This window comes from Pagrus major, chromosome 20 (genome assembly GCF_040436345.1).
Source record: "Pagrus major chromosome 20, Pma_NU_1.0".
Lineage (NCBI taxonomy): Eukaryota > Metazoa > Chordata > Actinopteri > Spariformes > Sparidae > Pagrus > Pagrus major.
The window spans coordinates 3467837-3490640 of NC_133234.1; the positions used below are offsets into that span (position 1 = coordinate 3467837).

General features: G+C 39.8%; 1 protein-coding gene across 1 annotated transcript in view; it reads right to left on the reverse strand.

The window, feature by feature from the left end:
• The window catches only part of tmem94 (transmembrane protein 94), a 37830-nt gene that overhangs the window by 13721 nt on the left and 1305 nt on the right, over nucleotides 1-22804 (reverse strand). The window contains exons 2-19 of the mRNA XM_073489432.1: nucleotides 21677-22099; nucleotides 15722-15841; nucleotides 15244-15371; nucleotides 14276-14412; nucleotides 11468-11673; nucleotides 9389-9540; nucleotides 9191-9293; nucleotides 8975-9061; nucleotides 8665-8781; nucleotides 7913-7969; nucleotides 5895-5999; nucleotides 4863-5036; nucleotides 4441-4662; nucleotides 4033-4345; nucleotides 1131-1304; nucleotides 913-1015; nucleotides 424-632; nucleotides 121-302 (exon numbers count right to left, since the gene is read on the reverse strand). Of these exons, the coding sequence (XP_073345533.1) occupies nucleotides 121-302; nucleotides 424-632; nucleotides 913-1015; nucleotides 1131-1304; nucleotides 4033-4345; nucleotides 4441-4662; nucleotides 4863-5036; nucleotides 5895-5999; nucleotides 7913-7969; nucleotides 8665-8781; nucleotides 8975-9061; nucleotides 9191-9293; nucleotides 9389-9540; nucleotides 11468-11673; nucleotides 14276-14412; nucleotides 15244-15371; nucleotides 15722-15841; nucleotides 21677-21700 (2613 nt within the window). The 5' untranslated portion in view covers nucleotides 21701-22099. The remainder of the gene's footprint in view (nucleotides 1-120; nucleotides 303-423; nucleotides 633-912; nucleotides 1016-1130; nucleotides 1305-4032; nucleotides 4346-4440; nucleotides 4663-4862; nucleotides 5037-5894; nucleotides 6000-7912; nucleotides 7970-8664; nucleotides 8782-8974; nucleotides 9062-9190; nucleotides 9294-9388; nucleotides 9541-11467; nucleotides 11674-14275; nucleotides 14413-15243; nucleotides 15372-15721; nucleotides 15842-21676; nucleotides 22100-22804) is intronic.

Sequence of the window (22804 nt, forward strand, 5' to 3'; positions counted from 1 at the left end):
GTGTGTGTGTGTGTGTGTGTATGTATGTATGTATGTATGTATGTGTGTATGTGTGTGTGTGTGTGTGTGTGTGTGTGTGTGTGTGTGTGTGTGTGTGTGTGCGTGCATGCGTGCGTTCACCTTGCTGCGGAGCTCATCCTCCATGGAAAAGTAAACAAACCGGATACAAGCCGTGACCAGGGCATCAATTAGTCGAACTGTGTCCAGCCTGGCCTGGTACTGGGAAGATACCATGCCCATAAAGATCTGTCCACTGAGGGCCTGAACACAGTCCTCACGCTCTACACCTTCACCTATACCCTCTGGAGACATAATGAGGTAAGACAATGAAAGGAAAAGAGAAATGAGAACAGTTGTATTATTATTATAGTTGCGTTATTATTTTGACTGGAGATCCCTGTGTGCTATCCCTTTAACTTGTACCATCGGAGCTCCAGCTGTTCCTGCAGGAGCTGTGTTTGATGGGGGTGGTGGAGGGCAGCTCCACTCCGGAGAACAGGCAGGGACCAGGGGCCAGCTCCACACACTTGCCATTCAGTTGGTCGGACAACGACACTTGCATGGGCTTGTAGGCAAATGCTGAGCAGTAACCTGACAGACAGGCACGCTGGTAGAAATCCAGAACCTTCTTTCTGTAACAGGAGAAAGGTCGAACAAAATCATAAGTTAGTTAGAACTGAAGAAGCCTCTTGGATGAGAGGTGAAACATCTTCAAGAAAATGAAATATGTCCAGTTGCCTACGATACAGCACTTAGAATTACCATGACCTGGATGACTGAGAACCTTCATCAGCAAAAAACATAAGAGTAACAAATGGAAAGACTGCTAAAAATATGGATTATATGCCCTGGAATTGAATATTGTGAATCTTTGTATCAAAGTGAAAATGTTCAGTGAGACAGATGTTGCACCTGTCTGAGCCTGAGAGGGGATAGATATCTGTTCCATCCCAGAAGTCAGTGCAGGCCTCCAGGATAAGGTCAGCCGAGCCATGTGACAGCATCTGGACGTTATCTAAAACAAAACAATCAGAGGTCATGACAGACAGAGTCAGTAACATTAATACATAAAACAAAAAGAGAAAGGGATAGCTAGCTCATTCTATTAACTGAAGTGTGTGTGGACTCACTGGAGGAAGAGTCTCGTACGAACAGGGAAATAAGGTGGGAGATGGGAGGCTGGCGTTTGGTGAAGTAATGAAGGCGGCGAGAGGTGAACTCCTTGGTCTTCTCTCCAGATGGCAGCTGGTACAGAGCCAAATGGTTCTCCTGTTTAAACAGCTCCCTCGCACCAGGAGTGAACCCTGACACACACACACAAGACACACACATAAAAGAGTCAAGTGTCTAACATCAATCGAGGAGCCCTGTTTGATTAAAGTCTCAAGAAATTACAATTATGCCTTATATATGCCTTATGTATATATATACACATACATACATACATAAATACACATACACACACACATATATATACATACATACATATACATATATACATATACACATACATATATACATACATACATATACATATATATAAATATACATATGTGTGTATGTGTATGTATGTGTATATATATATTGATATATATATGGGTGTGTGACGTGACATGGCAGTTTTGCTGTCTTCAGTGTCAAACATGTATAAATAAAAAATATATTTGTCAAAAACCTTCTCAATATTGTGCAGAAAATTATGCTTTATGTGAACATACTCAACATTAAAACAGTTCATCACTCATTTTTTCAGAATTTTCAACCAAACATAACAAAACTCATATGGTGTGACTGTCCGACACTCGTTTCTCAAACTAAGAACTTGAATAAAGCTAAGAAAAATAAATGCAAAAATTCTCAAAACAATACAGAAAAATAATACAGATGTCTATTTGTGAGCCTACTCTTTTCAAAGTCTAAGTCAGTTCTGATCAAAAAGATTTTGTCACACAAATCAAAATCATATGGTGTGACACTATTTTGGGATATTTCAACGGGCAACTGTTTTGACATCCTTGGGATGAGGTCCTTCTTCAGCAAGGTTGTTCAGTACTATTAATACCAGACCATGACAGGTTTCTGAGGTGAGTTATCATTTTTATGTTTTCAATAAATCAGATTTTGTTGGCACTCTGACAAAAGTCCCACTTCCAGATGTCTTTTGGTGTGACATTTTTCATAGAAATGCAAAAGAATTTTTTTTTTTTTTGTCATAATTACATGTAAGTCTATGTTGCTTTGTTATAGCTAGCATCTTGTTAGCATGTTATTGTGTAGCTACAAGACTCAAGGTTGTGCTAAGTGCAGAAAACATAATATGGTGTGACACTTTATCATACAGTGTGACCTGTCTGCCTGTCAGGCCATATGATTTTGATTGTCACACCATATGATACGAATTGTAATTTCCTGCAGATATAACAATAAATAACAAAGTCCAATGTATGTTTTGTCCTTTTAAACATTTGTTTGCATCCATCATCACATAAAAGCTGTAATTATCCACAATAGATTGTGTTTAGCTTAGTTTAGTTTTATTCGGTGATACAGATTTCTAGTTTATCAGACAGACACAGCAGACCCCTTCACAGAAACCTTAGAATGCTGTTTAAGTCTAAACAATGTTTTGTCTTCGTCTTAAACCATACATTCCCTTTTCTTTTGTCAGCTTGAGGCAAATAATGACACCCTGCGAGGAGAGAGGAGTTGCTGAGGCAAAGAAAAGAAAAGTAAACGACAACGGTCTGTTTCCATTCGCTGACCAATAGGAAGGTCTGAGGGAGGGTTTTAGAGGGTGCCTTCATTGGTGATTCAAAAGGCCTTGGGGCAGATTTCTTGAAGCCTGGCAATACATGATATCTAAAATATCATTGGACTAGAACACTGTAGGCAGTGCAACTAAGAGGAACGTAGTTATGAAATGCAGAGAATCTCATCTCATCTCAACCCTAATTAATATTTCCTGCCGTATGAGTGATCAGTATTCACCAATAGGTTGGTTAATACATGTTTTGCATTGACACATGGCGACATGATCATATGGTGTGACACTATATCATGTGGTGTGACATTCCAAATTGTGAAAATAACATACCTTTATTAATGATAAAATGTGAAAATGTTCATGGAATACATAGAAAATAGTTTGAGCAAGAGTCACAAATATTTTTATAATTTTATAGCAAGGTTTGTCACAATAAATAGAAAATACGTTGAAAGACTGACGACATACAGTAGGTCTCACATTGAGCAATGATTTAGAAAATAATACACAAATTTAATTAATTTTCACAAAACTATAATGGATCACAGTTTAGTTATGATAAAGGACTTTGATAAAGTGAGTAACTTAAGAAAGGTATAATCCATTTTCATTTTATATACAATTATTTTCATGTCACACCATATGACGATTTTAGGCACTAATACAACAAATTGTCACATAAATTCTGATTCCAATTGAAAATCTAAAAATAACATATGTTTCTATAAAGATGAGAGTTAGTAGAACAAAAGTCAATCATTTTTATGCCTGTTATTTGAAGTTTTTGAAAAAACACTTTTTTCTGGTGTATATGTCACTGACCCATATGTATATGTATGTATATATATTTATATACACACATACACATATACATATTTATGGTTCTCTTGCAGTTTTGCCAGCTGAAATACTCCCATTCCAGTAAATCAATGCAACACAACAACTTGTGGCTTTACTTTATCATCAAAACCATGTGAGGGGAAGATCTTTGCTCAGTGCTCAGACATTTAATCTATGAAAGGCCTTCTGGGGTAAAACTTAATCCATAATTCATGCTGTGTGGGATGACAGTCAGATCAGGTTTTCCCTCTGAAGAAAACTTCCAAGCTGACATCACAGTGCCAGACTAAGATCCGTCTGACTGCTGTGTCCTCAAATGACCCAACAAAAAGCCCAAGCTAAGGGTTAATTGTATAAGTAGTTTGCTCTGAACCATCTAGATGTTAAAGCAGCCCTAAAAAAAAAAAAAATTATCATTACATTCTCACCTATCAGCCTGGAGAGCTCACAGAGCCCCCAGGGGACGTAGACGGGCAGCACGGTGCCGTGGCTCTCCTGGAGAGCCAGGTTGGACAGGTGGTCAGAGAAGCGACAGAGCTGCTGGGTGACGCTGGCATTGCAGAGGTTCAGCATGATATTGAGGCCAAGCGGCTTGAGGGAGGGCAGGTGGCACTGCCAGGAGAGGTCATCGAACTGGATGCTGGCTGGGTTCTGCTGGTCCTGTGACAGGCTCAGCATCTCAAGGTGGTAGTCACACACAAAGTCCTCAGCCTCAGCCTCTGGGCAGCCCATCGCAAAGTCCTGGAGACATCACAACACGGCAGAAATTGTCAAGTCAAATCAAACCTCTACTTTCATAAATGCTACATAATGTGAGTTCCAGATCAAGTTTTTACCTGGCCCTGGTCGTCTTCGCCTCCCTCAGTGTCATGGCTGAAGCTTACATTGGACCCAGAGTGGTGTTTGGTGCGTGTGTGTGAAGACTGGCAGGAGCGCAGAAGCCGGAGATTGTCAGTCGAGCGAGCAGTGTCGTGTGATGTCTCACTGGGCTCAGGTCCTTCCCCCAGCTGGGTGGAGGACTCTGCTGGCAGACAGAGCAGAGCCTCCGCTTCCTGGGCCTGTACAGTGGTCACAACTAGTCAGAACTATGCATGAGCAGGTGATCAATTCCCGAATTTCAGTTGGCTCCAGGCAGTTTCCACTCAATAAAACAGACTGCATATCACATCTACTTTCTACTGTTTTCAAACTAAATTGACAATCCTTACAGCCAGCCTGCTAGTTAGGCTGAAAACTGCCTGACAAAACATACAAATACCTCATCCCGGTCATCATCTGCTTCCATTCGGCAGTAGGAGTTGACAGACAAGTCGTCTCTGAGATCATCTTGACTGTTGTGAGGTGGCTCCACCCTTCCACTGAAGAACAGGACTGTCTCTGGACTGGGGTTAGGCCACGACAGGATACCCTGCTTGTCCACACAACACAGCACCTGCATGCACACAAAACATTCCACTGAGGCAATGTGATGTGAATTTGGGCTATATAAATAAAATTGATTTGATTTGGTGTCAGGAAGTGCCTTTTAATACTACAGCAAAGACCAGTTGCACTTCACAGTGTAGCCAAACAAACTCATGGGGCCCTATTCAGATGGTCTATCGCGCATGGTCTAAAGCGCAAAGGGCTGTTGCATTTAGGGCGTGTCCAAGTCCAGTTTGCAGTCTCCCATTCCCTTTAAGACCCAGGTGCACCTTAAACAGTAGCACTCATCTTCGGTGAGGGACATCTAAATGTATGTGGTCCGTATGCTGGACCCTCTGCCCGTTTCACAATCATCCGTCCCATCAACAACTCTGCTGGACTGCATATGAAAAAATACACTGCTATTACACTAAGGAGGAGGAGGAGCACTGCTGCGTGTCCCTCTGTGTGTGCATGATTCTCAGTCCATGGATCAGGCGGGATGGGTCAGTATCATTCTGATCAATAACGGATGGGATGAGCGGGGAGAAATATGTCCTTAATAAGGAAAATATTGGTGACATTACCTGCATCGACCCTCTAGCAGCAGAAACTATATGTGTATCTCTACATTAACATGCTCATTTGCGCATGAGGAACAGCTGATAACTTCATTGATTATTTCATGTTAATGTTTTGTGTTCTTTGAAAGGTCACACACACAGTCCAGATTCATACAGTAAAGTAGTTTGGAGTAAAGCAGCCGTCCTGATAAATCCTTAGATCAGGGTCAGTCCAGAAGTCAGTCCGTAATCACAACCTCCATCTGACTTTACTCAGCAGACAGCAAGTCATTTTCCATGTCATTTAGCACTGTAATACTCACAGTGACAGATCCCAGAGTGTGTAAAAGACTGGAAGTATAACACAGTGTCTGAGACTCTCCCTTTAGGACGCCAACCAGGTGTCTCCAAACACAGCGCAGCATCTCCTACAAACATGAGCACACACACACACCGACACAAACGCACAGACACACACACAAAGTTAAGAGAACTGCTTTCTAATACATACTAGATGATGGAGATGTAAGTTTATACATACAAATGATCAAAATTACATTCAAAAGAATATGATTGAGTAATATCTATTTTATCTATTTCATAAACAAAGAGAAACAGCTCTTAAAATAGACAATTTGAAAAAATAGCCCTTCATTAACAAGGAAGAGGCAAACTGAGTTAACAGGGCAGCATAAAAGTTTCAAACCAGCTACAAAAACAAGAAGACATCTTGATCAGTTCTGTGATTGGGCTATAAAGACAGAAAAAGGACAAAGCTTCTATGCTACAATGCAAGTGGCACAAGGCGAGGAGGTGAAGCCTAGTGTAAGCTACAGAATTTCTGTGAGTGCTCCAAAACACATCCATGCAGATTTTGATTCTTTTGGATGGAATCCATGATGACTGGTTCAGCAAGGGACAAACAATCACAATTTGCCCTTCCTTGCCTCCTCTTGTTATCACGCAGCATCCAAAATGAACTTTCCAGCTCTCTGGCAGAGGACTAGTAATCTAAAGAAAAATGTTTATTAAGGGAGTGACACAAATGTGTGTGTGTTGTGAATCACAATTATGTTGAACAAGATAATCAGGACATGACATTCTTGGTATCGTCCCATGCTCAATGTGCAATTTGATATGATATTTCGCACATGAAAAACTTTTTTTCACCTGTTTTCAGAGAGGAAAAAAAAGGAATTTAGAAAAATGATCCTTTACATCTGGCAAGAAAAAAAAATTGGGGCTTATTAAAAAATGATCTCATAAAACTTTTTGACACCTGTTGTTATGTCATAAACACAGATGGCAAAACAATTCAGATCAAACTTAGAAAATGGATCACCAGAATATTTTTCCTTCCTTGTCTCTCAGGGCTTTCATATGAAAGGATAAAAGCCAGTGCAGTGAGTGACTGTTACCAACTTATCTGCCAAACACAGACTTTAATCATTATTTGATGCTGTGACCAAGTCAAAAATATTTTCATTTTAATTCCAAAGGAGATAAGGAAGGACACAAGGCGAGAACACCCTAAGGAATTAACAGCAGAAGGCCATATTGGAGCTGATTTCCAGTCATGCAGTGCAGGCAGACAAGCAAAAGGTGGAAGGTCAGGCACAGATTCAAGTGAAAATCACTCTCAGGATCATCTCTTCTCTATAATTATTCATCTGGAGCAACGGCAAAGCCAGAGACAAAACACTGATGGTTTCAGAAAAATCTACTGATTTGCTTTATATTGATAGAAGGACCACAGCCCAGCAACAAATGAGGACAATGATTGAGTTTGGTCAGGATCTGTGAGAGGTTGTGCAAACAGAAGTTGGATCCATGAGATGAGAAAATGATAATAAAGAGACAGTATTGACTGTTGAGATAACATGTCAAAGATGACTGGAGGCATCTGAGCGGAAACTTACATCCAGAGGTGCTCGGTCAAGATGTGTTGACTGATTATCCACAGATGAAGAGTGACCAAAACCAAAGAGTCAAAGGAGAGAAAATAAAATGTCGTGCAAGACAAATATAAAAACTGAAAGCAAAGCAAAGTGCTCGTATTAAAGCAAAAAAAAAAAAAAAAAGGTAGTGAAAAAATTGAGGATCAGAGAGGTGGTCTGAATCATGTCCATGAAGCTTTTCATGGTGAAGAAATCAAAGATGTAATGGAGATTGAGGGCGAAGGGGTGGGCGTGAGAGGGTGGCGAGCTGTGTACGGGGTTTCCAGAGAGGGAGTTGCAAAGGGCAAGGACAGCGAGCGAGTGAAGACAGGCAGGTTCAGGTGGAGTTGGGAGCCAAGCGAGTGGAGGAGGGGAGGGGGGAGCGAGACAGCGAGAGGTTATACCTGGGAGGAAACCACTTCGGTGTAGCTGCTTAGAGTGTCCTCAGAGAACTTAGCAAGCTGGGGCGAGAGAAGAGTCTAGTTAAAACACAGAGGGAGACCCTCGCTGCGTCTCCTCTGTGTGTGTGTGTGTGTGTGTGTGTGTGTGTGTGTGTGCGTGTGTGTGAGCGTGTTTGGGTTAGACTGATATGGCTTTTAAGATCAGCATCAGTATCTATATGTTCCTGAACTGATGCCAATAACCTGCATGGAAAAACCTCTAAAACAGTGGACAGTGTAGTCGGTTAATATTTAGATAATGAATATTTTTGAGTTTTTTTGAGCCCACAGACACAATAAAAGGAAGACTAGAACATTAACCTACCACCACTGACACTCAGAAACAGCTCAAAGACTGGCCATTGTCTTGGCATGTTGGGCTCTAAACAGCACTCACATTCATACTGAGTGAACAATGGAGGAATTGTAACCCATTTAATACGGAGCCCACAATTGGAAACCATGAGATCGGTCTAACCCTGACAACCCGGTGTGTGTGTGTGTGTGTGTGTGTGTGTATGTGTGTGTGTGTATGTGTGTGTGTGTGTGTAGACAGTAGTTAAAACATAGAACACAACTTCCATGTTAGTAACTGAAGCTGTCTTTTCTGCCAGTGCACATCGCAAAGTTATAACTGCATTTGTGCGTGTGTTTATGTGTGTTTTGTGTGTGTTTATGTGTGTGTGTGTGTGTGTATGTGTGTGTCCGTCCCTCACCAGACCAGCTGGTGATGCACGACTGAACTCAGCGAGGACCCTGGCCTCTCCGAAGGCATTCAACAGCACCCACATGACAGGGAAGAGCAAAGGCAAGATGGGCAGAACACCCATCAACTGCAAATACAATTGTGTCATGTTTATTACCAACATATAATGGAAAGGTTTGACTTACAAATGAATATTATTCTCAACCGATTATAATTAAAATATCAGCTGGTAGACTTTGTTGAACTCACAGAAAAACTGAAAAGACAAAATACATTTTGCTCTCTTTTTCTGCCACATTTATAGTTTTGAATGATTGTACCTGAAGTTGAAAGAAATTGTAGCAGGGTGGGGTGAGGCTGGGCGCATCACAAAAAAAGCGGATTGTGTTCACGAGCAGGAACGCCACCTAAAGGGAGAAAACATAAAGATACCTGTGAGGCAAAATTGGCACGTAACATACAGGTTATTTTAAGAAAAGAAAGGGTGATCCCCAATAAATTGCAGAGAAAATAGAAGCTACATGTTAACTTCTTACCAGCACGACAGGACAGACTAGTTTGGTGATAACTGACTGCACTGTAAACCTCTCATTATCAAGAACCGTGATTGGTCGAGCCAGAGCCAACTCCAAACCGTTCCTGTTTAAACAAATGTTAAAAACAAGCGACAAACACAGGTGACATAGACAATTGCTGAAGTTGGCCTTTTCAGAGGTCATGGACAAGTCTCCTACCTGACTATGTCCAGTACTGGGGTCCGGACCACTCTGAAGAGACGGTGTTGCTGGGGGCTCTGGGGTCCTCTCTTCTCATTGGCTCGTGGGGAAGGAGGAGGGGAAAATGGGGGGAATAAATCTCCTGGCTCCAAAACAATGTGCTCATCATCCTGAGGAGAGAAAATGGAGAGAAAAATGGATTAAGCTGGTCACACAAGGATCTGGAATGACAGAACGTACTAGCTATATCTCTGGTGCTGTTTTGATCTGGTCTAATTATATTGACATGGATATAACAAATGATAGTTCTAAGAGCTAGACAGATAACAACGCACAAAAAAGGAAAAACATGAATGTGATGCCTGTGCTGTGTTCGCTCAGTTGTTTGTTTACATGCCTAATAATAGTAGCATACAGTATAAGCACCTGCAGCCTCAGCTAAACTGAAGCCACATCTGGCTCTAGCAATCTGGTGATTAATCAGCCTTTACTTTAAAGGTAACTGAAAATACTATATCAGATGTTAACCTCGCAACTGTATAAATATGTGTTTAGATTGATCACACAATGAGGCCCGTCTGTTTATTAATTAGCAAATGAATGCAGCTACACAGCAAACACCACATCCTGCTTCAGGATTTATATGGACATAACATGGCTTAATTTATGGCTTAAGACAGCAGTCAAATACGCTGTTCAGCAATGCAAATTTCACTTCCCTAATTTGTGATGATGATATAGCCCCTCTTAGGGTTGGGCAATATATCAATATTTCTTATATTTGATTGGGTTATGATTATTTTTACTACTATTACTACTATTATTACTATATGAGTTTAGGAGATAGTTATTATAAAGTGATGACATTTTCTGAACTTACCAAACTTTTCTACTTATTCTAATACTTGTCTTTACCTAAGTAGTCATTTTATCCAAATTACAGATGAAAGTACCAATAGTCATGCATACAATATTTTCAATAAAAAATCATTGCAAAATTGATATTGAGGTATTTAGTCAAATATATTGTGATATTTGATTTGGTTACCAGTCCTAGCATTTTTGAAGTGCTTTAGAGAATATTTAGATGTATTTGGTGTATTGTAATATAGCCTAAAAATATCACATTATTTTTTTAAGGCCATATCGCCCAGCCTTCAACCATCTAATGTGGCATAATGCTTAACCGATTCTATTTAGTTCATTTAAAAACTTAAATAACAATAATAACTTAGCCTACATGTCAAGACTCATTATACAGCATCTCTATTAGCAAATGCAAATGCCATTTCTCACCGTCTACAGTTCACTTGTGAAATATTAAAGCCATACTTTACACTGGCATGATCACTTGTAAGCCTTGTGAACCCTGTAGGTTCCAAAATTAAACTGAACTGACTCCTCTTCTGTAGTCATGTACCTCATCCCAGCACTGTTAATGGCTGATATCCATTTATTATAGTCATGTTTTCTTTTCTGTTTGTGCAGTTATTTTTTTTCACGTCTGTCTGTCTGTCTTAGTGGAAAAAATTCTTTGACAAGACTATTTCATGTATAACTATTTACCTCAGCTGCCAGTATTAAGTATTTACTTTCTAGCAGGACTGAGAATAGCAGTTTTTTCTGTCCGCACACATAGTGGCTGTTAGAGGCTGAGACGTCATCTGTGGGGTCCTGAGTATGCATGTGTGTTAATTTGCTAGTATTGGAACAATACCAAAATATTGTATTTCTAGGATTTATATTTAAGAAATTAAAATTCAATTAAGTCTGACAAAGGCCCATGCCAGTATATATTTAAGGATAGAGAACACCTTTGACTGAAATTAAAAATGAAAGATTAAAAAAAGGTTTAATACTGATACTGAATATAGCAGAAAGATCAAATTCCAATGTACACAATATAACCTTGAGTGTACTTGCTTCCTGACATTGTGCCAGAGAAAGGAGATTATGAGTGGCTGTGGTGGAATCAAATCTACTAAATTCAAAACTGTTCCTGCCCATTTTCCTCATGAACCACATCTGACTTACTCTGCATCTATAAACAAGTGTGCACGTACGTGCATTGTACTCTGCATCCACACACAGACTAACCTTAATGCCTCTGAGGGAGGCAAATGCCTCTTGGCCAGGTCTCAGAGCAATGATGTCTCCTTCCACCAGCAGACTAACAGGCAGGTTAACCAACTGGGAGTCACGGTAGGTCCAGTGAAGGGACCAGGATGGGGACGTGGGTGTGTAGAGATCAGGGTACAGAGATGGAGACCACCGAACTTCACCCACACACCCTGACAGATAGTCTGGAGTAACAGGTAAAGAAAGTGAGGTGCAGGCAGAGAGAGGAGGGAGGGAATGAAAAATGTGAAGTGAAAATGTCTTGTAATTATGACCAACAAATGACTCATCTCCTCTCAGAACCTGTCAGTATGAAACACTGACTCTCCTTAACATGATCACAACATTCAGGAAATGTTCACTGCTGTAGTGAGATGCATTATCTCTAAGTTCTGTCAGAATCTTTTAGATAGAGCATTTGACAGTGGTAAAGACTGAAAACCAATTCGAGTGAGGGTGCTACTTGCTGGCATTTCTTTGTTTGTGCTGCTTCATGGTTCACTTGTTTCAATGTGTGAAGAAACGATTCTGGAGTTTAAACACAGAACATTGCAGCATTTTTGATAGCTGATGTAACCAGTTACAGCGGTCATTGGCTTAATCTTGTTGATGCAAATCAATTTAAAAAATGTCTTGATCGCCCCTGGTCACTCCAGTTAATACTGAATTATACTGTCAATCATTTCACCAAATACCAGTAGAAAAGCTCAAACTCATTTCAGTGCCATCTGTCTAGGGCTGGATATCGAAATTAACCACCATAGAAGGTCATTGGCATAGGGAAACTTGGTTCTGAATGTGAATCAGTTCTATATTTGTAAAAAGCTGTATTTTTAGTAGGGCAGAACAATATGGTGATAAAATTATGTTGTGATTATTCTTTTATCTTATTAGTGTGAATGCTTCAAAGCATTCACACTATTGTTCTTCTGGGATTTATTATTCCTGCTTCCGTACGTTTTTTGGCTCTCTTCTACTCCTACAAATTTTGAGCTACAGAAACCATTCAACTATCAAAATGTTCAGCTTGTTGAGGACATGATGGCGTGTATTTTTGGTTTTTCTATCTTTTATACTTTTTGAAATATTCAGCTTTTTCTGCAAAAATTTTCCCATTCATCCTTATGGGGATTTTTTCAAATTTCATTCTGCTACTACTTCAGCATACGTTCAGCTATAGAAACCGTTCAACTATCAAAATGTTCAGCTTTTTAAGCTCTTTCAACCTTGTACTTTTCAGCTTTTTAGCTTTTCAACTTTTTCAAATATTCAGCTTTTTCCAAACAAAAATGAATATGGAAGCAAATGGGAAAATCTTCAAATCCTCTTCAAAACTCATCCACTTTCAACCTCTTCTGGTCCCTCATACTTTGAGCTAGAGACACCATTCCAACTTTAAAATATTCACAAGACCTTGAACTATTGGTCATGTATTTCACTTTTTGAAAATCTTTTACGGTTTTGAAATAATCACAGTTTTAGTTTTAAGGATTTTTAACTGGTCTTCTGGTTTTATAATGGGTGTGTATTGCGTGAGCTAGAGTGCGTGACATCATCGCTAGAGTGGAGAGCAGCTGGAAAAACTTTAGAAAAAACTGTCTTCAGCTTGATTTGGGTCCCACATCTTTTACTTCACATAGACAATATATACATGGAAATGTAGGAAATCTTGTTGGCTTTCAGGTGATGGTCTTATCTCAGATGTAGGATCTAAACTTTTGGCTGTAGAGGCCCTCGAGCGACAAGCACTCCAGCAACTCCCCCATAAGCCGCAATGTTAATTTTGAGCCTAAATTTCTGGAGTGGAGCAGACGGTACCTGTTTTGTCTCTCGCTCTCGTACCCTCATTTTTCACTCTACAGAAATAAAAAACACATCACAGGCTTCAGCAATGTCTCCTGTTACTCACTGTATACATTTTTTGGCCATAATCATTAGACTTTTTTCTAGAACTGCAGGTGTTTGGGAGGTGTTTTCCCATTCATTCTTATGGGGACATTTTCAGATTTCATTCTGCTACTGCTCCAGCATATGTGCAGCTACAGAAACCATTCTACTATCAAACTGTTCAGCTTTTCAACCTTTTCAGCTTTTCAACCTTTTCAAATATTCACCTTTCTGCCTTTTCAACTTTTTCAAATATTCAGCTTCATGTTCAGCTAGAGAAACTGTTCAACTATCACAATATTCAGCTTTTTCAGCCCATTAAGCCTTATGCTTTTCAGCTTTTTCTGCAAAATCTTGACCATTCATTCTTATAGTTTTATGCATTTCCAGCAGTACATTCAGCAGATTTCCGAAATCACTTCAGCCGTCAGCATTCACACTGTATTTTCACAGGAAATGCAATTTTTCTAGTTTTTTAATATTGTTTTGTGGCCTTGACTTGATAGGAGAGCTGAAAGAATGACAGCTCTAAGGGCTGGTTGGTATCGAACCCGGTCCGCTGCACTACCGGGTGAGCTATCAGGCCATTACGATTGTGATGCGATGAATGATTACAGGGAATGATCACTTTGGCATTATAATTTTCATTTTCACTGAAAAAAGTATTAAAACCATGATGATATGACACCTGTTGGGAAGATTAGGCCAATCCCCAGTATGACTAACAAACAAGACACCAGTTTGATGCCACAAATGTCATTGTGGATGTTGCCATGAATGAGTTGAATATAATCATTTGAGGAAGAGTAATTCCTCAAGCGAAACAGATGAACAAAGACTATCTTTGACAGGAAGTACAAATGCCATAATTCCTCTATATTTTTAACAAACTTGACTCACCACTGAGCTGTCTGATGATGCCCTTAAGGCGGTGGACCATCTCACTCCTCTTCAGCCTCTCCTGACGTCCGACCAGCAGCAGGTTCAGCAAAAGGAGGAGAAGGAGGGCTGCGGCGTTCATCAGCTCTATGCCAGAACTGTGGAGATGAAAAGGGATAATTCAAGGGAAAATCAGGAATTCTGTCTTCAGATCAGATCCAGCACAGTTAGAGACATATTCTCAATTATTGTGTATTGCTTGATAAAAAAAAAAAATCAAACCAAATGAGTCTAATCATTAATAAGTTAGTATAGATATTTAATCAAATGGTGTTGAAGAATGGAGAACATTGCAGGCAAGTGTAAGATTGTCTTGGCAGACAGCAAGAACAGTAACAGGTGGTGTTTGTGTAGCTGCTGATTAGTTATCATTTCTCATTTCTGTTCATCTTTAACATGTAGACTATTTTTAATGAGAATAATAAAGTTATGTGGACAAGTTGTTTAGCAGCATTACACACACTGAAGAGAGACATAGAAACCTACTTAGCTTGTTCTTTCAATGTGACATCAGTATTTAATATTTTGCATTTAATATATTTCAAGATTTTAACATTAAGCATTAAGAATTTTACTTTTTCAACAATAGTGGTGTAATTGTTGGATAGGAAATTAGATGGGAAACTGTGGACTTGGCAACATCTTTTCTATCTGCTGATAATCGTTTAAACACAAGAAAACAGATCTTACAACAGCTTTGAGAAGAAAGAAACCACAGCAGAAAGTGAAATGAGACACTTCTTATGTTAAAAACCCAGAATAAATCTTAATCTTAATAAATAAATAAATAAATAAATAAATAAACAAACAAACGAATGAATGAATGAATGAATGAATAAATAAATAAATAAATACATCTAAATGACTGCACAAAGATCTGCAACAGTTTTGGTGATGTTGCACAAACAGTATCATAAATGTTCACCTACCTGCCCTTTGGCTGGCTGCCATGGCAACAGAAGAGTCCCAGCACAACCAGTAAAGTGAGGGCAGCACCAGGCCAATGGAGACATGAGTGACGGTTGCCATGGTAAAGAAAGCTATTTACCCACTGTTCCTACAAAAACATGACAAAACAACAAGGCATAAGCAAATTAAATCACAGTGTGTTATGTAAGGTATCAAACACGTGACAGATTTATTTAAAGAAACATCAGGGAACTGTGCTTCTATAAGTGGATTGGAACGAGGCCGTGTGTAGCACATAGCTTTCTGTGTGCTACGTTTGTGTGTTTTCACACTTATGGGGACCAAACGTCCTGACAAGGATGATGACAAATCTCAAGTCTCTCCAGTCCTTACTTTGCTTTTAAGTTTACAATAAATGTTGTTTTAGGGCAGGATGAGGACAAAAGTTTGGAAGTGACTGTACTTAATTAAAGAGCACTGATAAAAATGTACGTGTACCTGTGCAGAGGCTCGTCTGCGTGCAGCCCTTTGGTGCTGCTCCAGCAGGCTGCTGAGCTGGTCCCGCAGCTTCACCAGAGCCTGGCCAGTCGACAGGCCCAGAGTCACAGCATCCTCCTCCTGCAACAACACATACAACAACAATTTCACACTCTGGTGGGTCTTCACACAAAAATGAGGCATGAAAAATTTGGCTGAGAAGATAATTCTGACAGCTTTGCTTATTACAATTATCATTACTGCCAGTCTTGATGATTTGAAGACTTGATCAAAGTATTTCTTTATATAATTTATAACAATAATTCTCATAGTATTTGGAAATCATTGTTCTATTCCCTGACACAACCCATTCCTTGCGTAACTAGTATGAAAGCTGTGTCTGTATTCAAGGTTTCTGCAGGGATCACCCAGTTAATTTAAGACTTCTTAAGACCTTTTAAACTGCTGCACCCAATGGTTTATTACAAAAAACCATCTGGGAAGTCATTCTTGAAAACTACTTGTAAAAGGGCAGGCACTTTCGAATCTGTCTATATCTGTCTATCACAGGCTTACTTAAACCAGTGAGAACCTGTGCTAACACCAGTGGAGCTGGTCGAGTGAATAGCACAAACATCTTTTCCACCAAGAAAAGCCTTAATCTCCATTCTTTGCTCTTCTTTAAATAACATATACTCTCCAGTTCTGATATGACTGATGCTCTAAGCCAGTCATTTTAGGACCCTCAATTGTTGTTTTCAAACGAACAGTCGCTTCTTTTGCTGGTCGTTATATCTAAACCACGCCCATAGCTGCCAGTTGTTCATAGGATGCTGATTTATCTGATCCACTGTGGATAAGCCACAACTGCACGACTTGAACCCTGGCAAGATGAATTCACAAGACCCCATGATAACATGATCTTGCAAATCCAGCTGCCACGCAAGGTTAGACCCTTTTAAAACACACTGAATGCAATATTATACTCATTCAATCATACCAGTATGAAAGTATGATGGAACACCAGTAAGGACGACATGACCTACAATTTTTCATTATTATATCACATTATTTTACTACATGCTAAGCAGTATACAGCAATATATTCCATTGATATAATCTATTTAATAAACACAACCTGGACATAGATAGGCTCCTGCTGTTTTCCTTTGGGTGGGGTCTCTTATATCAATTTAATGCACTTCAAATATTTTCATGTTAATCTGTTACTGGCCAAGACAGATAAAATGATGCTCCAACGAAGGACGTCCTTTCTGACCAAGCAACAAGTCATTGCTGGATACAGGATGGTTTATGACAAGAGCTCTACATTTCATAATTTTCCCTGACTTTCTGGGGAAAAGTGCATCAGAACTCCCAAATGTTTTTAGTTATTTTATATATTGTTAGACCTGGTGTTAAATAAACTTACACAACAATATTTTCACAGTTTTAGTATTTTGTTAGGCTAGAACCAACAAGCAGGGAAAGATAAAGACCTATTTCTGACACTGTTTAAGTCATGTTTGACCTTCACCCAAGCAGCAATGCCCCAACCCCACCCTTCAGACACAAACAACACTCACCCAGGTGGCCAGTCATAAACTTACATAGGCAGGAATGGGAAAAAAAAAGATAAAACTTTTTTTTTTTCTTGAATTACACAGGAAACCATCAATGAAAAACAGCCATCTGGCTAAGCAAATCCCCACATTAAGCCAGAGAATGCTTGGCTGTCAATTAATTTTCAATCAATTGACTACGTGATTAATCAAGCATTTGTTTCACTTATATAATTGCCTTCAAAATGTCCAACAAATTTTATATAGGTCACATCTTATCTCTATTATGCAGGCGTATTCCATGCTTAAACAAAATAGCTGCTTACATAAAGAAAAGAACGTGTTTCTAACAGAGGAAGGGAAACAGTCATATCTAATGTTAATGGGAAAGCAACCTTTCCCACCCCCCCATGTCACTGTGAGGATGTGTGTCTGCAAAGGCCTGCACACACACCAACGGAAGGACATACACAAATATGACAACACACAGGGTTCAGCTTTCAAGCTCCACATCCCACACAGCCAAGCTATAAATATCTTTCCATTTCCCAGAGTAACAAAGCCCCAACAAAAATCCTCAAGACAGACATAAACATGCAGACACACAAGGAGCCTAAACAGCTTTAGTAAAGCAGAGCATGCCTACAACCTGGGAAGGATCTAGATTAACCTTGGATGATCCCTGACAAATCAAGATTATACCAACAAACACTTAACACTACCACTGACACCAAAAGACATCCCTTGACTACAGTGTTTCTGACTGTCACAAAAACAGCAACAAACAGTCTTGTTGTTTAGCCTTCACTGAGGAGAATGTGTTCAGCTGCAGACTGACAGAAACAAGCAAGAGACAACTTACGCTGCTCTTCTTCCTGAAGCAGAATCCTTCTCTCATCTTCAGCACCATGACGGCCCTGCTCTGCTCTGCTTCACTAAAATCTCTATTACTGCTGCTGGGCTACAAGGGCAGTGTCTAACGACAGCCGTGCTACGTGACCAGAATCGTTACATTTCAGAAAACAGTTCTAAAGATGTGACTGAAGTCCTAACTGGAGAGAGAGCCTGCTCATGCCTACAGTCAGAAGAGAGCCGAGATGCTGCAAAACCTCACCCAAATTTCCCTCGTCACTGGGCTGCAGACAACAGAGCCCAGCGTCAGTGCACGCTGCCAGCTGGACTTTAATTCAAAAACACCAAGTCTGGCTGCCTCTCTGGCATGGGCCAAGCCTCATTCAGTTCAACTCAGTTCAGCAGCTGGCTGGGACACTCAGCAACAAAACCCTGACTACAGAGAGCAAAGGGAGGGGTCAGACATAATGGGGGGAGAAAAACTGTCTCTTTTGATGAGAGGAACAATGCAATCCTGGCCTGGATAACCTGGCTTAGACTATTTTCCTCTTGCTAACTTAGCTAATTTTTTAGTGACAGAGGGATTTGTACAAAGAAGCGACAGAGAGGATTAGTAGAGAAGATGGTAACAAGAAAATTATGACTATCGATTGATTACCACAACTGGTTCAACAACAACTTTCAGAAAAATACACATTTTATTATTTCATGGCAACTAGGCATCCACATTAGTGATAATTATTTATCAGAAATCTCATTGTATTGATATTTTTTTAAATACCAGTAGTCTTCCCTATAATATTGTTGCAACATCAATAACGAGGTATTTGGTCAAAAAATATTGTGATACTTGATTTTGTCACCCACTCCTTACATTTATGAAGTGCTTTCAAAATATATATTAATATCAAGGAATTTTCTGCAAATTGTAATACAGTATATGGTATACAGTATATGGTATTGCAATGTTATTTTAAGTTTATATCGCCCAGTCCTGTTACAACAGACTTCAAACATAATGTTGTTTGTGGTGTTGTTGAATTGTTTTGCATTATACAGAGAGGTATTTCTGTTATCAAGCCTGCCTTTGGTAATAACTGATTTTCTTTTTTACGGCATTGTTAAGGCCAGCTGAATTCATTTTGACAGCCTAAAACCCAAAGATATTCAATCTCTATATGGGAAGGCAACTAATATAAGCTAATTGAAACATTTGAGAAGCTGGAACTCTCAATTTGCCAATTAATTAATTTTTGGTTTTAATAGCTGATGGAGCATTATAGTTTATATTACCTTGCACAAAACGTGAGAGGAATTAAAATGTCAGTTCTGCAATAAGGGCAAAAAGTGACTGGAAGTAAGAGATGAGTAAAAACCAAATCCACCATCTATGGTAGCATTAACAATAACAGTGCAATGACTAGACACCCGTACTTCTATACTAACTGGATTTTAAAACTACTAGGGCTCAACAACAAGGATTGCCCTATTGCCTGGGGCAATAAAAAATTCCCAGAAGGGCAAGCAAATCTGGCAAATCACTTGCCCGATCAGGCACGTGGTAAAAAACAACTTTGCGCCATCTTCCTTCCTTCTCATCTCTGTTGAGAGTTACACATGTGCAGTACCAATTGGGCACTCATGAGAAGATGGCAGGGGGTAAAGATTTTTATGAGGTGGAGCACAAACTAACATTTCAATGATCCTGGAAACAGGAATTTAGCAAGGTGCTTTCAACAATGCGGGCCAAACTCCAACTAAGTATTTTGCAGTTCACTGTTTGAGAGCAAGGCAGATGAGATTAAGTATGACAAACTTTAGTCATTTTTGTGATTTGATAGCTGCTAACAAATAAAAGGTAAGAAGATTTCTGATCCACTTGCCCGGTCAGACATTAAAGATTAACCCGGACCACTACTCCTATGCTGCCGAGTTCTTCAAGCTTCTCTCACTAATGCATTCACAATGTATTATATAACCACCATCACAGAAAAACAAATATAATTTTACACCGCTGTTAATATATCAATCTTGTGATCATGTTATGTAACACAAACATATAGAATGAAAGGTCTACTCTACCTCTAAGACCTCTAGGACAGTCATGTCTCCTTTAGAAGGAGGACAGCTACATGCTTCTTACTCCACTGTTATGAGTTAATGGTTACATAACAGAACACAGCACATAGGTGGGAACTGAGAAAGAAGAGGTAGAAAGCTCTCCTTTGACTCTGTTGAGCAATAGGTCAGTGACAGCCATGTTTCCATTCCTATATGTGTTATGTTGACCCAGCAGTGCCAAGTTGTGAAATGCCTCTCCTACACATCTATGTTTAACTAGAGAGGTTTGATCTGTTGACCCTTCTGGCAGGTTTAACTGAAATGACCGAAAATGATCAATGACAACAAGTGTTCATGTGAAAAGGGAAAAATTGGAGGATGTGTGTTCACTAATTTTCTACATTTTAATGTCATTTTAATCAGTGCACTTTTAATTTAATTTAACTATGGTTCATTACAACCTTTTTGGTTATTATAACAATGTGCTTACCAGGATTTTACAGATTTTAGTTGTAGAGCAAAATCATTACACATCACCATATGCTTCAGACAAAGTGCTCTTTGGATCATCTTGCAGCATCTGAAGCCTTCTCTCTGATGAGGGAATCAAGGGGACTGCGTCTGAAAAATGTTGAAACAAACTATCCAACATTCATGCCCACTTTACCCAGCAATTGCCCAGGTGTGTGTGGAGGTGTGACAAGAGGAAGTTTGAACTTCTCTCTAACTCTTTGTTTTCATTCTTCACACAGCTACTTCCGATATCTTGTGTATAAAACAGAGTGCAACACAATGAACGCCATGGACAAATCCTTGTGTCTCACCCCTCTCTATGATGGCTCTTTGCTCAGCCTTCTAATGCGGGTATTCAGAACAGCTATAAACACTTCTGCCTTCAGATGTGGTCTTATGACCTGGTTTTCTCAAAGCATGCTGAGATCTTTACCACAGCAGTATGCATACACAGTTTTCCAATGACAGACCATTTCCCACTTTGCAGGTGCACTCTCAGTCAGTTTTACCTCCTGATAAGGTGGTTTAGATAACCTGCTGCTTGTTTAAGATTGTCTAACTGTTGGTGTTTCTTGCCCTGTCTGACTCCCTCCTCTCATTTCCTGTCAGCCTCTACTGTCAACTATTATAAAAGCACAACATTCCCTTAGGAATAATGATCAAACATAATCTGAATTATCACGATAAATTGATTGATCAGGATAGTTGCCAAATATTTTTTCCTTTCCATTGACTTAACATAAATTGAATAATTGTTCCATCTCTACTCTCATGACTTTTTTTTTGTAAACATCTGCTCTTTCAGAAATTAAGTTCTTGTTTCCCTGAAGAATAGCACAAGAAAAGCATGAACCTAAAGCTAGGGATAGTTAGGCACTCCCTCAAGGTAGTGTCAATCCCAGGGCCCCTATCTGTTCAGTAAACAATCCTCCACCTCAGGGACATTTAGGTAGCACAGGCAAATGCTGAACTAAGCAACCAAACTCACCTGCTTCTTATCCTGCTGCTCCATGGCAACCACAACCACTCAACATGCTCTGCTCCTCAAACAGCCAACGCCACCCAGCAGAGCCCTGTAAGTGTCGCTCTGCAATGTCCCAATCTGGACGCTGCTGCACGCTTGTGGCTCTCGGACGGTTCCCTATCAGCCCACTGCCTGTGGAAACTGCAGATCAAGTGGGTCAAATCTGGACGGAGGCAGATGGAGAAGGCAGGCGGGTGCAGCCTTGGTCCTCCACCTGGCAACACCTCCTGCCCTGCCTCCTCTGCCAGTGTGACAGGAGGCACACCCACACCTGCAGGGACCAGTAGAGAGTAGCAGGGAACTATGGGATATGGGGTTTTTGCCTGGAGGATTAATTGTTGCTCAGGTGTGCCACAGGGATCCTCTTCATAACATTCATGTAGAGCTCTGTGGAGGAATGACAAATTACAATTAAAAAGCAAGTCTAACAGGAATGATACCAACATTGATCTACACTGCAGTACCACAATGTAATGTAGACCAGGTTTAATTAAGCCATTGGTTTTTAAATAGGATTGCAGCAAACAATTAATTTGTGGTGATTCATCTGTTTATATTATTATATTTTGATTAAATGATTAGTTGTTTGGGCTATAAAACGTCAGAAAATGGTGAAAAATGTCAGCCAATGTTTTCCAAAGCCCACGATATCTTTGCGTTTGTCCACAACCTAAAGATATTCAGTTTTATGGCACAGCAGAGGAAGGAAACCAGAAAAAGTTAACATTTAAGATGCTGGAATGAGACAATTTTGACTTTTTTTCCTTGAAAAAATGACTCAAACTGATTAATCAATTATCAAAATAGCTGGCAATTAATCGATTGTTGATAACCAATGGATCAATTGTTGCAGCTCTATTGTAAAATATCATAATGATTGGCAAGCTTGATTATTACATCAGCTCAAGCTGCTTTATTAAAGTTAGCTTCAATGCTGTCATGTTGTATGATGTTGGGGCTACACCATGAGCACCCAGATGTTAGCATAATAGCTCTATTGAAAAGCAGACCAAGGCCCTGAATCTACTGACACCAGGCTCTCCACTCACTCTGACCACATAAGCAGCTTCCTCTGGCACAAAAAGCCCAGTG